At 53.7% G+C, this 15845-nt stretch overlaps 1 protein-coding gene across 1 annotated transcript; it reads right to left on the bottom strand.

Annotated features, from left to right (window-relative positions):
- Positions 1-7373: 7373 nt before the first annotated feature.
- Upk3b (uroplakin 3B) lies at positions 7374-14227 on the bottom strand. The gene is made up of 6 exons (XM_028894420.2): positions 13714-14227; positions 13418-13567; positions 12238-12463; positions 10763-10842; positions 9726-9855; positions 7374-8749 (listed from the first exon to the last, which is right to left on the bottom strand). The coding sequence occupies exons 1-6, from the start codon at positions 13793-13795 to the stop codon at positions 8590-8592; spliced, it is 828 nt and encodes a 275-aa protein (XP_028750253.1). The 5' UTR covers positions 13796-14227; the 3' UTR covers positions 7374-8589.
- Positions 14228-15845: the final 1618 nt, after the last annotated feature.

The raw sequence follows: 15845 nt of genomic DNA, 5'->3' as shown, positions 1-15845 counted from the left end.
AAGTTCTTTCTTTTAGTAGAGCAAGTTTTTAATGGCATCATATAACATAGTGTCTTTAAATTAATTTTTGTTTTAGCCGGGCGGTGGTGGCGCACACTTTTAATCCCAGCACTTTGGAGGCAGAGGCAGGTGGATCTCCAAGTTCGAGGCCAGCCTGGTCTACAGAGTGAGTTCCAGGATATCCCTGGCTACACAGAGAAACCCAGTCCCGAAAAACAAAAAACTAAAATGGGGCCAAGTTTGTCAGCTCATACCTATAATCTCAGGAGTCTGAGGCAGGAGAATTGACTCTAGTTCCAGACCGGCTTGGGCTACTGAGCTACAGAGGGCTGGAAGCAGGACCAGGTTAGACCCTGCAAAGCCTGTGTCCAGGGACCTGCTTCCTTTAGGGAGGTCCCACCTCCTCCAAATCCCACAACTCAAAACACTGTCACCAGCCGGGGTCTGAGTGGGGACATTTCATTTTTAAACCATAACAGGCTCTGGGACTCAAAGTTTCTCTGAAGATGTGCGGCCCTCTGTACTGAATCTGAGTGGCTCGAGACTGAGGTGCTGTCAGAGCACAGAGGGAGGACCCTACGTCCGACCAGTCACCCCAGCAGCACCCTGGGAGCAGCCGGTGGGGTATGGGAGGTGCTACAACCACCACCTGTCCTCCTGCATCTCCTCAAACACTTGGTTTATTTTGTCCTTTTTGCAGAGCTGAGGATTGAACCCAGGACCTCACACAAAACAGGCAGGTGCTCTCTCACTGAGCCACACCCCAGCCCCTCACTGGGGGATTCTAGGCAGGGGCTCTACCACTGAGCCACACCCCAGCCCCTCACTGGGGGATTCTAGGCAGGGGCTTTACTACTGTCCCTGGTGCCAAGAACTTTTTATTAAATGACATTTTTTTAAATGACCCCTGAGGACACTATATAAGGAAGTGTCATGATATCCATTGGTCCATTATTTCATGGCTCATCAGTCAGAAACAAGTACTTTGTGAGAAAAGGAAAAACATCCAGGACTGGGGCGTATGACTCCACAGTGATTCATCAGTCAGCAGATCAGAGCTGTTGGAACACAGGGTGGGAACACACCTCACGAAACTCTCTCCCTCGCTCATCTACCCGGAAAGGCTGCCGAGCCCCAGGACACAAATCCAGTACCCCGAACCCACACGGGGAAGGAGAGAATCAACTCCTAAAAGTTGTCCTCTGACCTTCATGCATGTGCTGTGGCCTGAGCACAGCCCCTTCCTCCATGCACACATCCATACACACACACACACACACACACACACACACACACACACGATAAATAAATGCAATAAAAGTTGTCTTAGGGGTCGGAGAGAGGTGACTCAGTGGTTAAGAAAACTGGCTGTTCCAGAGGACCCTGCACCACTGTGGTGGCTCACGACCATCGCTAACCCGGGTTCCAGGGGATCTGATGCCTTCTTCTGGCCTCCGTAGGCACCAGGCACACATGTGGTGCACAGACACACATGCAGGCAAAACACTCACACACATACAATAAAATAATAACTTAAAAATACTTTTGGCTAGATGGTGGTGGCACACGCCTTTAATCCCAGCACTCGGGAGGCAGAGGCAGGTGGATCTCTGTGAGTTCGAGTCCAGCCTGGTCTACAGAGCGAGATCCAGGACAGCCAAGGCTACACAGAGAACCCTGTCTCAAAAACAAAACAAAAACAATTTTTTTGAAGACATGCCTATAATTCTAGCATGGGGGGGTGTTAAGGAGGAAGATTACTTCAAGTTCTAGGTCCTGGGCTATAGAACAAGACCCTGTTTTGAGAGAGAGAGAGAGAGAGAGAGAGAGAGAGAGAGAGAGAGAGAGAGAGAGAAGGAAGAGAAAGAAATGGCGTGTGAGTGTGAGATGTGAATGAGGGTTTAGAGGTCAGAGGTCAGACAGGGATAGCTAGAAAAGCCAGAGCTACTGAACCCCAGTCCTGACCGCCCCTCCCTCCCACCCCTCCTTGCTTATCCCAGCGCAGGTGTCTCTGAGTCCTGTGGAGCCCACACCCGCCTCTCTGCCTCGGTTGCTGGCTTAGCCCCACCAGGAAGCCCTGCCCATCTTTTCCGGCTCCCACTTGCCCTCTGTGAGATGAACATTTAACCCAGAAGATGTCCAGGGTCCTTTGGCATCTCATTCTGCACTCTTGACCTCCCGATCCCTGTGAGAGACACAGGCCAGAGAAAGAAAAGAATGCGTCGCCCTGACAACCATTCTTCTGCCTGGCTTCCCTCCAATGAGGGACGAGAGGAATGGCCATTAATCACCAGCCTCTCCCTCTCCAACCCTCTCCCCCAGGCTCCTCAAAGAAAACAAACCAAGTTCCTCCAAGCGTGTCATGGAGCCCCTGGGCTTAGCTTGGCCCCTCAGCCCCTGTGCCTGGAACCCAACCTGTGGCTCCGTTCCTAAGCCTCGGGGCCAAGGCAGTGGGAGAGCCCCTGGGAGTGCCAGGGAGGGACTGGTCCTCCAGACATCTCTGGCACCTTCTCCTGGACGCCCTCCCCTAGAGGCAGCTCAAACTAGCCTAGAGAGTCCGGTGCTGGGGAGAGGAGCCATGAAAGAGGGGACATTATGAACAGTAGTGGGAGCCCAAGGGAGGCGCCTGACCCAGAGTGAGGTGGGGCACAAGGGGCTTCCTGGGGGCGGGGCCATCAGAGGGAGGGAGGGAGGAGGGGTGGGAGGTAGGTGTCACCGCTGATCCTGTGAGGTGCTCAACCCGCCCACGATGCAGGGGTGAGAAAGCACGGGTCAGGAAAGCACTGGAGAGAGAAGGATCCGCAGTTAAGAGAAGAGCACCAATTGCTCTTGCCTAGGATCTGAGTTCACTTCCCCAGCCCACATGTGGTGGCTTACAGCTGCAGTTCCAGCCCCATGAGGAGCTGATGCCTCTGGCCTCCAAAGGCACCTGCACTCAGGTGCACATCATACACACACACACACACACACACACACACACACACACATACACACACACACACACACACACACACACACACACACATACCACAGAGACACATGCAAGTAATAAAAGGTAAATAAAAATCTTGAAAAAAAAACCTTATAAAGTAGGTAGGGGAGATAGCCTGGGACAAGGCATGGGCTGCCCTAAGGCTACCCCAAGTATCAGGGCAATGAGAAGTCTTCCCTATGAGGTGGGGCTGCTCAAGTTAAGAAAGACACAACAAAAAGCAGGAAGGCGAGCTGGGCTTGGATGTTCATGCTTGTAATCTCGCAGTGGGGAGGCTGAAGCAAGAGGTTGAGGCTAGCCTGGGCTACAGTGGAAGAGTATGATTCTTGTTGTCATCGTTGTTTGTTTTAATCTATTGTCTTTTGGGCTGAGGGCACAGATCAACAGAGAGCACCTCGTTGGAATCTGCAAGTGAAGGGCTGGGATGTCACTCAGAAGTAGAAACTCTTGCTTGGATCCCCCAGTGAGGGCCTGAGGTATGGCTCAGTGGTAGAGCCCCTGCCTAGAATCCCCCAGTGAGGGGCTGGGGTGTGGCTCAGTGGTAGAGCCCCTGCCTAGAATCCCCCAGTGAGGGGCTGGGGTGTGGCTCAGTGGTAGAGCCCCTGCCTAGCATGTGGGGGCCCTGAGTATAACCCCTGGCACCACCACAGAGTAATACTAAAAACAAACAATCCTTCACACTGGGTGTGGTGGCTTACATTTGTAATCCTAACACTTGGGAGGTAGAGGGGAAACATCACAAATTGGATGCCACCCTAGCTTGCATAGGAGACCCTGTCTCAAGAAGAAAGGAATAAATGCAGGTGTGGTGACCCACACCTTTCACCCCCGCATTCAGGAGGCAGTGGCATTCAGGTGTCTGTGAGTTCAAGGCTAGCCTGGTCTACCTAGAGAGTTCCAGGTCAGCCAGGGCTACATAGTGAGACACCTTCTCAAAACAAAACAAATAAACAAGAAAACCCTCTTCACGACATGGCTGGCACTAGAGACCTAAAGACTCACCCCAAGGTTGGTCCCGAAGTGCTAGGGACTGTCTGGTGTTGCTGGTGTGAGGAACTCTGGGGCAGAATGTCCTGCCAGGGTGTGAAGGGGCCCAGCGTAGCAGCGCCTGTAGCCTGGGGCGGGGTATCACCGCTGGGTGGCTCCCCGCATGGCCTCCAGACAGGGTGGGAATCTGGTCATGAAGCATCAGCCACTTGCCAACAGCCTTGTGCAGGTGACTGGCTATTAAAACAACCTTCTCCCGGCCGAGCAGAAGCTGTTCGCAGGGCGGATATCCATCCCCTCCCGGCTCTCGGAGAGGTGCATGCGTTCCTTTGGTAGTTTAGTCCACTCCACCTATGTAATCCCACGGCGGTGTCAAGTTCACTCAGGGCTGGGCCAGACGTCCCTGGAAGAGCAGTGAGGCTGTGAAGATGAACGCCCGTGAGGAACAGATGGCTTGTGCTATCAAGGCCAGTGTTTAAGTTTTTTTTTTTTTTTTTTTTTTTTTTTTTTTTTTTTTTTTTTTTTTAAGATTTATTTATTTATTATGTATACAGAAGAGGGCGCCAAATCTCATTACAGATGGTTGTGAGCTACCATGTGGTTGCTGGGAATTGAATTCAGGACCTCTGGAAGAGCAGTCAGTGCTCTTAACCTCTGGGCCATCTCTCCAGCCTGTGTTTAAGTTTTTTATTTATTTATTTATTTTTTTAGATAGGGTCTCCCTAGGTCATTCTGGCTGGCCTGAAACTTGCTATGTAAACCAGGCTGGCCTCGAACTCAACGAGGTCTACCTGCCTCTGCCTCTGCCTCTTCAGTGCTGGGATTAAAGGTGTGCACCATCACACCTGGCTCAATTTTTTTAAAAATATATATTTTATTTGTGTGTGTGTGTGTGTGTGTGTGTGTGCAAGTGCTTGTGGGTACCCAAAGATACCATAGAGGACTGGATCTCTGGATCTGGAGTTATAGGCAGTTGTGAGCCGCTGATGTAGGTGCTGGGAACCAAACCTGGGTCGTCTTGGAAGAACTGCAAACATTCTTAACTGCGAGCTGTCTTTCCAGCATCCCTTCCTGGATTACTATCATTCTGCAGGAGAGGGGGTGCGGGTAATGCCCCGGGGTGTGGGTGATGCCCCAGGGTACATGTGGAGGTCAGAGGCCAACTCTGTGGAGCTTGGTCCCCCCCCTTCATCTCTCTGTGGGTCCCCAGGATCAAGCCCAGGCTTCCTAGCTTTGGCCGCAAGTGTCTTTACCGGCTGAGCCATCCTGTCTACACTTCACAGCCAGCAAGTGCTGCACACCACGGGTTTTACAAGTGCTGGGCTGGGCTGTGCTGCGCTGGGCTGCGCTGTGCTTTGGAAACTTTGGTTGCTCTTAAGGCTCTCCATTTTCTTGCCCCATCCCTCTGAAGGGACTAGGGAGGAGGGAAGAGCCACCGGACACTAGAGCATGCTTAACTTCTGCCTGCCATCGTTCTACTGACTTGAGACTCCAGGGGAAGAGGGACGTGTTTAGTTGTCTGTGAAGAAAGCTACTGATTTACTTTATATGCTGGTATATTTTAAACCAAAATTGAAGTTTATTTCTTTGTTTTGTGTGTGCGGCAGTGAGTGGAGGTCAGAGGACACAACTTTTGGGAGTTAGTTCTCCCATTCCACCGTGAAGGTCCTGGTGACCAAACTCAGGTGACAGGCTTGGTAGCAAGCATCTTCACCCAAGGAGCCAGGTCACGGTGTCTCTGTTGGTGTTGGGACAATTCAGGCGGCTAGGGATGTAAATTTCCCTCAGATCATTGGCAATGCCTGCATGAATCTAGAACAACAATTGGAAACAAGTCTCCAGGCTGAAGTGATGGCGCAGTGGTCAAGAACACAGGCTGCTCCTTCAGAGGACCCGGGTTCAATTCCCAGCATCCACATAATGACTCACAATCCTCTGTAACCTTAGTGCCAGGGAATCAACCCTCTCTTCCGACTTTTCAGGCACCAGGCGCGCGCGCGCGCGCGCGCGCACACACACACACACACACACACACACACGCAGGCATAACACTCACACACATAAAACAAATATTTTTTAAAAATTTAAAGAAGGCTGTGTTATTTCCTATTGGGAAGGGGGGAAAAGGCATTACCAGGCAGATAGCCCATATACCTGTCACTCTAGTAATTGAGAAAAGACCATGGTGAGTTCAAGGCCAGCATGAGCTAACATATCAAGATCCTATTTCAACACACACACACACCACACACGTGGATGTCCCCCCACCCCAACTCCTTTACCTGGGAATCTGCTGGAACTTTTGCTGGATAGTACACTCATTTTTGGTGCATAAAGGTCTCCGTTTTCGTGTGTGTGTGTGTGTGTGTGTGTGTGTGTGTGTGTGTGTGTGTGATTTTGTGTTTTTGAGAACCTTGAACTTTGTGTATCTGAGAACGATCTTGAACTCTTGATCCTCCCGCTTCCATCTCCCGAGTGCTGGCCTCAAAATCACAGTCGCTCTCATGCTTAGGGCACCGGCCGCCAAGCCCGCCCTACCCCGTTCTCCCTCCCATCCACTGCTTTGTAGAGATTGCAAAGGCATACTCACGCCCCCGTGTGGCGGCGGCGGGAATCGCCGCAGCCTTTGCAAAAGCCTCCACAGCAAGCCACAGGGCACCAGGATCCCAAAGCCTGGGGACCCTTTCCCAAGGCTAGCTGATCCTTGAGCCCCGTGAGAATACACTCACCGGAAAAATGAAAATCCCTTACTTGTGTTCGCCGGTGAGTGTGTGGGTGGGGTGCGCACAAGTGCCGCATGCGTGGAGATCAGGGTCAGAGGACAGCTTGCCGGAGGGAGCCGAGTCTCTCCTCCCATGTGGAAACATCCCAGGTCCGCTGTCTCAGCACACACCAGTGATCCATGGAGACCAGGTCAGGTGCTGGGACGAGTTGGTGGGATGGGGTAGGGGTGAGGTTAACTCTCTCCAATCCCAAGGAAGGAGGTTAAACCCCTCCTGGTCTACAGGGCCCTGGGCTCGCGTCTAGTGCAATTTCAAAAGTTGCTCCACGCTCTATGTTTCTCTGGTCAGTGGAACATTTGGCCGGGTGTAGCTTAGGTCTACACCTCCAGGGGTCACTTGAATGCTGGGGTGCGGCAGGATGGAGGATACGACTCTGAAACAGGGGTTTATGGCTTGATAAACATCTGGTCAACAGAGCGAGATCCAGGATAGGCACCAAAACGACACAGAGAAACCCTGTCTCGAAAAACCAAACCAAATCTGCCACTGAAGCATATGCCGGGAGAGAGCCGCTGTGGGCACTGGATCCTGAAATGTGAGTGGGTCTCTCTGTGGCTCCCAAAGCACAGGCTGGCACGCTGCTGTCACAGAGCCGGCGAGGGCAACAAACACTCCTGCCACAGTCACCTTTATTCATTTCCAAAGAGCTTGATCCGACAAGATCAACGGGACATGGGCGGGGTGGCTGCACAGTGTGGGCAGGCAAGCCAGTGAGCCTCAGGTCTGCCATCGAGGAGACCGGCACAGCTCTGCGGGCTTGACCTGGCTGAGGCCGGCCATACGCCCTTCTCCTGAGAGGATGGTGGTGCAGGCACGCAACGCAGTGGTTCACAGGAGCGCATGCGCGGGCCCTGCGGCCACGCGCCTACAGCACACGGGCGCCCCCGCGTGGTGATAGCGGGGAAGCACCGGCTTTGTCCGGGAGAGCTTTTCCTTTGATGGAGTGCTGGGGGCCCCCAAGAGCCCACTACGGTGACCCTGAGGACAGTGGGAGGACATGGCATCTCCCCAACAGTAACCGATGCCACATCTGGACAGGTGTCAGTCTGAGGTTCAAAGCGAGGCAGACAGACTCCTCCAAAGTCAGAACCAGCTTTGCCCGAGGCCGTGCCTAACACTGTATGCGTCTCGTAGCAGGTGCGCAATAAATGCTGTGGAGTGAGCAGACAAGTGTGCGAACCCTCTCCCTGTGTGTGGAGGGGCTGGGGTAGGCAGCCGAGCTGTCATTAATAGCCACTTACACGCTCTAACCTTTACACCGGCGACTCCCACCCTCAGAAAGAGCCAGGCTCTTGGGACGGGGTGGGACATCTGCAGATGCACCCCAGCCCTGGTGACTGGGTAGGCAGAAGGTGGTCCGGGGCTCTCGTGCTTCACCATGGGCCCAGCCCAACGTAGTAACTGAAGCAGAGCAAGGCATTCTCTGGGTGCTTGCTTGCTTGTTTGTTGTTTGTTTGTTTGTTTTGAGATAGGTTCTGCTCTATAGCCCAGGCTAGCCTGGCACACATGACCCTTCTGCTTCAGCCCCCTAAGTGTGTGGATCACAGCCTTGTGAGACCACACCTATCTCCCTCCTGAGTTCTCCAAAGTCTGGTCAAGGCGGGATGGATCACCTCCTCCAGCCTTACGGAAAGGAAGTTAGGCAGAACCCACTCTGACCTTGACCATCTCCAAATGCACATACAGACCGAGGCCTAGTGAGGGACAGAGACAGAAGCAGATCAAACAGCCAGACAGATACGAGGGGCTGTGAAGATGCCAGACCCCGCTACAGGCCCTGTGTCCCTGCTCTGTCCCTCACCCCAGGCCCAAGCTGCAGAGACCAGGCTACAGGCTGAGACTGGGCAGGGGATCCAGGCTAGGCTCACAGCCCACCGGCAGGGTGGCAGCCTCGCTGGGGGGGATGTGGTGCGTCATGTAGCGTTTTCCCATGAAGGAGCCAATCCGTAGCTGCTCAGGGGCTTCCTCGGGCCACCACAGGCTGGAGCTGCACATGATAGAAGGGGAGGGTGAGTTACATCCCAGTCCAGAAGATGCCACATGACAGCTATGTCCCCTTCCCCAGGACACTCACCCCTCCGTCTGTCCCCTCACCGACAGACCCTCCTTTTTATTTGGTGCACAAAATGTGCAGTGTATATATGTATGCACATGGGTACACACCTATGTGTGTGTGTGCATGTGCATGTGCCTGTGGGGAGGCCAGAGGCTGAGTTGAGTGTCTTTCTCGATCTCTCTATATTTCATATATTTAAAAATATATCTGTTGGGGGGGTCACATGCCACACTGTGTGTGGAGGTCAGAGGACATCTTGCAGGAGTCCGCTCTCCTCTTCCACCATGTGGGTCCCAGACAGAGGTCCCACCCAGGTCATCAGGCTTGGTGGCAAGAGCCCTTACCCGCTGAGCCGTCCTGACAACCTTATCTTTTTAGGACAGAGTCTTTACCTGAAACCCTTCAAGACTGGCTGGCCACAGATTCTGGGGACCTCCCTCCCCTGGGTTAGGTTTACAGACACTCACAACCACATCTGGACTTTATGCGCGTGCTGGGGCTCTGGACTTGGGTCCTTGTTTGTGCAGTGAGCCCTGTACTTACAAACCCATCTCCCCAGGCCTCTCTTCCCTCTGTAGTGGAGCCAACTGGAGAGGCACCTCCTCCAGGTAACCATCCTTAATATCTACCCCAGCGGCAGTTACCACTCCAGAGGCTCCTGGAGAAAAGAAAAAGGCCAGGGGAGGAGCCCCAGCAGAAGGCACAGACCCCTGACCCCCGTTTTCAGGCGAGCTCCTGTCACCCAGGTGACAGACACAGAGTGGAAATTCTCTCCACACTGCCTGGAAGGGCATGAGCCAGCTCAGAACTGCGGCATTCATGAGAGGACTCCGGGATGGGGATCGAGGGATCAGGACAGGGAGGGGGTTCCAGGCAGAGAAGGTGCTCTCGGGGTGTCATCACTCACAATCGCATTGTGGAGGCTGCCAGGAAAGCCAGGAGCAAGAGGCCGGCCAGGGCAGAGAGGATGGATGTAATGACGATCATACAGCCGCTCCGCCTCCCGGGCCACGTGTCAATGGAGCTGGGGGACTTCCCTGCACACATAGGAATCATTCAGAGGCTGTCTATCCGCCCCAAGGCTGTCTGTCCCTCACCATTCAAGTTCAACGTGCTCCGAGGCTCGGCCGAGAGTCTCCCAAACCCACCTATCCTGTCCATCTCCACCAGCCTGGGTCCGCCATTGTTCCAACCTCTTCTACACTGGATTCGCCTTCTAGACTATTCCCTCCAGTCCCTCCACCACTGCCCACACGCATGCAGCAGGCAGGTCTGGGGACTCACCTTGTCTCCATGTTGGTCCCTACGTCTGAAGGCATTGAAAGCCTTCAGATGACAGTCATCAGTCACCCCACCCAATTGCCTTGGTAGCCTGTCTCTGAGGCAACCGCCGCCCCCAACACTGGCCTCTATGTGGAAGATGATGCCTGGGCCCTTCTCCCTGAATGCAGTAGAGAGGACCCGGGGCTGATGAGGCAGGGACTGGGCAGCTAAGCAAGGGTTCATAGATGATGAGCTAGGGTTGGTGCTACATGTCTGTAATCTCAGCTACCTGGAAGGCAGGGGATCTCAAGGACAGGCCATCCTGGGCTACAGAGGAGAGTCAAAGCCAGCTTGGGCAACTCAGACCCTATCTCAATGTATAAAGTAAAAAGAGGGCTGGGAATGTACTTCAGTGGTAGAGCACCTGCCTAGAATCCCCCAGTGAGGGGCTGGGGTGTGGCTCAGTGGTAGAGCCCCTGCCTAGAATCCCCCAGTGAGGGGCTGGGGTGTGGCTTAGTGGTAGAGCACCTGCCTAGCATGCATAAGAGTCAATGTCTAGTACTAAAAACAACAACAACAAAGGTTTAGCACCATTATGATGGATCTGATCCAGGTCTCACTCTACAGCATGAGGTTCAGGTAGAGATTAAGTCAGTCTTCAATCCCTCACCCCAGCATTACCTTGGTGGAGATAAATGGGATTGGACCACTTCGTCTCAGCCTTGGGCGGACCACTGGCATTCATCAGAAGGAACTTCACGCTGGAGACAGAAAAGCAATGGGGACAAACGTAAGACTCGGATGTCTCGATCTGGGCATGGTGGTACAGGCCTGACGTCCCAGGCACTCCATAGGCTGAGGGAAGAGAGTCCTAAGTTCAGTACCTGCCTGGCTACATTGCAAGACCTTGTCTCAGAAGAAAAGATAAAGATGTGTTGAGGATTCAACTCAGTGGTAGAGCCCCTGCCTAGAGTCCCCCAGTGAGGGGCTGGGGTGTGGCTCAGTGGTGAGAACCTGCCTAGAATCCCCCAGTGAGGGGCTGGGGTGTGGCTCAGTGGTAGAGCACCTGCCTAGAATCCCCCAGTGAGTACTGATCTGGAGACTATGGGGGTCAATCATATGAGAAGAAGGTAGGCCTCTAATTCATAGCCCTGGCAAAAAGCAAAGAGATGGAGGTAGGGGTGTGGTCAGGGCCTCTTGGGAGCCTTGAGGGCCTGGACAGTAGGGATGGGGAGGACTTGGCTCTGGGAAGAGAGCATGGTGGGCCCAGTAGAGTAAGTAGGTGGAGGGAGCCAGCACTGGTGGCTGATGGGAAGGGGGCAGGGTGGAGCAGCCAGGAGAAAGGTGTTATGGCCAGCTATGGTAAAGGAACAGAGGGAGGCTGGAAGGACAGAGGTGCCATCTCCTGAGACTCTGTCCTGCAGTCTGGGCTCCCACTGTTCCGAGGACACCTGGGATCTTCACCTCATGATGGACCCTGAAAAGAACCTTGTTTGAACTCCGGCACAACAGGCCTCAGTTTCTTCATCTGTACTGTGGGTTGGGAAGCCCATGTATTCCGTCAGATCTGCTTATGACCAGAAACAGCGATCTCATCCTGAAACCCACTTTCCCCTCTTAGGACACACTTGGAAAGGACTCTCTTTTTCCTTTCTTTGAGGTTGAGTCTCATGTAGCCCAGGCTAGCCTTGAATTCAATATGCAGCTGAGAATAACCTATACTCCGGCTTCCCTGGCTTCTCACCCTCTTGAGTGCTGAGATTTCAGGCATGCACCACTACTCCGGGTTTATGGGGTACTGGGATGGAACCCAGGGCTTCACACGTGCAAAATAAACACTATCGCCTTAGCTACACCCCCAGCCAGATGATCTTTTGCTGAACAGAGTCTTATGTAGTAGCTTGCCTCAAACTCATTATGTAGCGGCAGCTGGCCTTGAACTCACGATCCCCCTGCCTCTGGCTCCAGAGTGCTGGGATCACATGAGTGTGTCACTATGAAACTGTCTTTTTGATGCCCCCACTACGCAAAGAAAGTAAATTACAGCTAGCGTGGGGGAGGAGCTGTGACTGGCCGGCATCCAGAAGCAGGTCCCAGAAGTCCCGCCTTCCCCCCTGAGAACATCCAATCCCAGGGCGGGGGCTCCGCCCACCCACCTGTAAGGCCCCCGACTGGGGAGGGGAGCGTTGCAATAGGCTTTCTGGTGACAGCCGGAGTCGTGGCCCACCCGAAGCACTGGGACACCTCCACTGCCGCCCGTGGGAGCCTCACAGGGCAGCTGATCCAGGGACAGGGGCAATGTCATATAGTGGCCGTCGGTCGGCAGCTGTGGGGAGGTCGGGATCTCAGCAGGGGTCTGCGGGTTCTGGAAGTCCCTGGAGACTGGAGGAAAAGAGGGTCAGACGGAGGCGAGAGCTGGCCGTAGCTGTGTTAGGTACACGAACACAGACGGATGGCGAGAGGTCAAGGCGCTTGCGCCAAACCTGACGGCCTGAGCTGGATCCCCGGGACCCTCGGGGTGGAAGGAGAGAACCGACTCCCCCAAGCTGTCCTCTTGAATTCCACGTGAACACCCCTGGACCGACATATATGTAAAACAATTATTTTAAAGGACTAGAGAACAGCTGACTGCTTCTATCTCAAGAAGCGACCTGCAGAGGGCGCGGCCTGATTTCTCCAGGGGACAAAGGGGAATATCTTAGAGTGGCGCTTCTCAACCTGTGGGTCGTGACCCCTTTGGGGGTTGAACAACCCTTCCACAGGGGTCGCATATCAGACATCTCGCATATCAGATATTTACATTATGATTCATCACGTAAATTACAGCTATGGGGTAGCAATGAAATAATTCTATGGTTGGGGGCCACCCCAGCCTGAAAAACTGTATTAAAGGGTGGCAGCATTAGGAAGGCGGAGAACCACTGCTTGAGTGATCAGTCTCTAAGGCAAGCTGTGATTTAACACGCAGTTGGTAGAGTGCTGGCCCAGCCATGCTAACCCCTGGCCTCTACCCCCAGGACCACATGAACTGGGTGTGGTTGTGCATGCCCACCATTCCAGAACTTGGAAGGTAGAGGCAGCAAGATCAGGAGTTTAAGGCCTTCCTCGTGGGCTACAGGAGACCCTGCCTCAAAGAAAACAGAGGGAGAGGCGGTCCCTGTTGACCTTGGAGGACTTTTTACCCACCTGGGGCATAGCACATACCCGGCCAGTCTCCGGCCCTGACTCCCACACCCAGAGACAAAGTCAACATTGCCATCCGCCAAGAACTGGGTGCCAGGTAGCCCCTCTCAGCCTATGCCCCTCACCCCAAGACCCCCGGCCCTCACCACACACCATTACTGAAAGCCACCACCAGCCAGATGGTGTCGTTGGCTGAGGCATGCTCATCGAAGACGCACCGAGGCTGCTCCAGGCAGAACGTGGTGGCTGTGACCTTCCCTTCCAGGTCCCAGCCTGTTATCTGCGGCTTGTAGGGAATCAGGTCTATGGGGGGACAAAGGTGAGAAGCAAGGTAGACATGGCGGTTCTGCGGGCCTCCCCTCCCCCACCCCTTGCCCCCAGTTCAGGAAGTGGAATGGGTTCCAGGCACCCCCAGGTCTAAGGGCGTCCATTTCAGGAGTTCCACTCACCCAGACTCAGGCTTGGGGAGAGCCACATCAGCACCAGGAGGAGCAGAGGCCCGGGGTGAGGCTGCCTCCGGGTGAGCCCCATGACTGCCACAGCACTTGCCCGCGCCAGAGGCAGGCTTGGGGGCTGGCCCTGTTACACCCCACCTCCAACAACACCTCTGGCCTACTGTGGCTGGTTACACAGGCGGCCAGGACAGCAAGAAAGACCTGAAAATATGAATTCACCCCTTCCCCCTCCCAGCGCGTCCAGCCCATCACGGGGAGGGGCTAGGTGGGCTCTTTGGGGGGCGGGGGCCTCCGGGAGAGGGGCCACTTAGGATCGGCCTTCACATGCCCTCCAGCCACCCCCGCCCCAGAGGGGATGACTAGACGGTGGTATCACCTAATTCCCTGCCCCCGGGAGGGAGGGAAGCCCCCCCCCCATCTGGGCCCAGAACCACATGCCTGAGATTCCTGAACTCTGGGTGCCAGGAGCCACCCTCTGGCCATCCATCCCCACCCAGGAAGTGAGGACAGGGGAGCAAGCTTCCGTAGGCTGGCCTTGATCTGCTCCAGCCCCAAGCAGCTCCCGGACACTGCTGCCCTCTAGGTACCCTGTGCGCTCCCCTGTGCCCCATGGATCCACATCTTCTCCAGCTCTGAGCCTCCATGGTCTTCTCTGGGAGCAAAAAACTTGACCTCCGAAAGGACAGAACAAGTCAAGCTTTTCACTTACTCAAACCCTTTGAATCTCATTCCATGTAGTTTTACATTTATTATTTTTTTATTTTAGGGTTTTCAAGACAGGATCTTGCTGTGTAGCCCTGGCTGTCCTGGATCTCGCTCTGTAGACCAGGCTGGCCTCGAACTCACAAAGATTTGCCTGCCTCTGCCTCCTGAGTGCTGGGATTAAAGGTGTGTGTGCCACCACCACTCGGTTTATTGATTGATTGATTGATTTTTGAGGCAGAGTCTCCTGTAGTCCAGGCTGGCCTCAGACTTACTATGTAACAGAGGATGACCTTTGAACTCCTGATGTTCCCGCCTTCACTTCCCAACTGTGGGATCACAGGTGGGTACCCACCACAGCTCTGGTCTGCACCATGCTGGGATGGAACCCAGGCTTTGTGCATGCTAGGCAAGCACTCTGCCAACTGAGTGACACCCCCAGTCCTCATTCTATGTATTTTTAAAATTTGTTTTTCATCCTGACAGAAGTTTCCCCTCCCTTCTCTCTTCCCAGTCCTTTCCCTACACCTCCCCTCTGCAGCCTGCTGCATCCCCCCTCACCCCTCCACCCCGCCCCCAATCCACTCCTCTGTTTCTGTTTCTGTTCAGAAAAGGGCAGGTCTCCCATGAGTATCGACACAACATGGCATATCAAGTTGCAGTAAGACTAAGCACCTCCCCATGTATTAAGGCTGGGCAAAGCGACCTGGTATGGGGAGTAGGGTCCCAAAAGTCAGCAAAAGAGTTAGGGACAGCCTCTGTTCCCGCTGTTAGGAGTCCCACAAGAGGGCCAAGCTACACAACTGTAACATATATGCAAAGGTCAGTCCCATGCAGGCTCCCTGGTTGTCGGTTCATGTATTCTTTATATATAACTCATAAATAACAGGTCAGTGACTCGTGTGGTGCGCGCGGGGCCCTTGTTTTTGAGACAGGTCTTGCTAAGAATCTCTGGCTGGCTTGGAACTCTTACTATGTAGTCCAGGCTATCCTGCACTCCTGTCCTCTTGCCTTAGTTTCCCAAATTCTAGGATTCAGGAGTGCAGGACTATGCCAGCATGCATGTGCTTTTTTTTTTTTTTTTTTTTGCTTTTGAAGATCTGGATTGGTACACAGGACCGTGCATGTGTTAAGCAACCATGCTGGGTGTGGCCCTCTAATTTACAAAAGGAAAAAGGGGGGTATTTTTAAGTTGCACAGCCATCGGTACTAACGTCAAATCCCTTTTATCATCCCACATGGGAAGACTGCCTTAAATACTTACTCCCCGGTCCTCCCCGCTGCTCCTCCACCTCCAGATCTACCGCCTGTCTTTCTACACTTTGACTATAACAGACATTTTACCGCAGTGGTTTTATTGTTGTGTTGAAGTAGTAAAGGCTGAACGTAGGACTTGGAGGATACCAGGCAAACACTCCGCAAAG

Source organism: Peromyscus leucopus, chromosome 23 (genome assembly GCF_004664715.2).
Source record: "Peromyscus leucopus breed LL Stock chromosome 23, UCI_PerLeu_2.1, whole genome shotgun sequence".
NCBI classification, from domain to species: domain Eukaryota; kingdom Metazoa; phylum Chordata; class Mammalia; order Rodentia; family Cricetidae; genus Peromyscus; species Peromyscus leucopus.
The sequence above is the reverse complement of the archived record's forward strand: the minus strand, read 5'-3'. Positions and strand labels throughout refer to the sequence as shown.

Bases quoted from the DNA above. Each gene is read 5' to 3' on its own strand.
- Upk3b (XM_028894420.2), bottom strand. From the start codon at position 13,795: ATGGGGCTCACCCGGAGGCAGCCTCACCCCGGGCCTCTGCTCCTCCTG. The intron at 13,568-13,713 runs GTGAGTGGAACT...GTCCCCCCATAG, and splicing joins CTCCCCAAGCCTGAGTCTGG to ACCTGATTCCCTACAAGCCG. The intron at 9,856-10,762 runs GTAATGCTGGGG...CTATGTGTGCAG, and splicing joins TCCCATTTATCTCCACCAAG to GGAAGTCCCCCAGCTCCATT.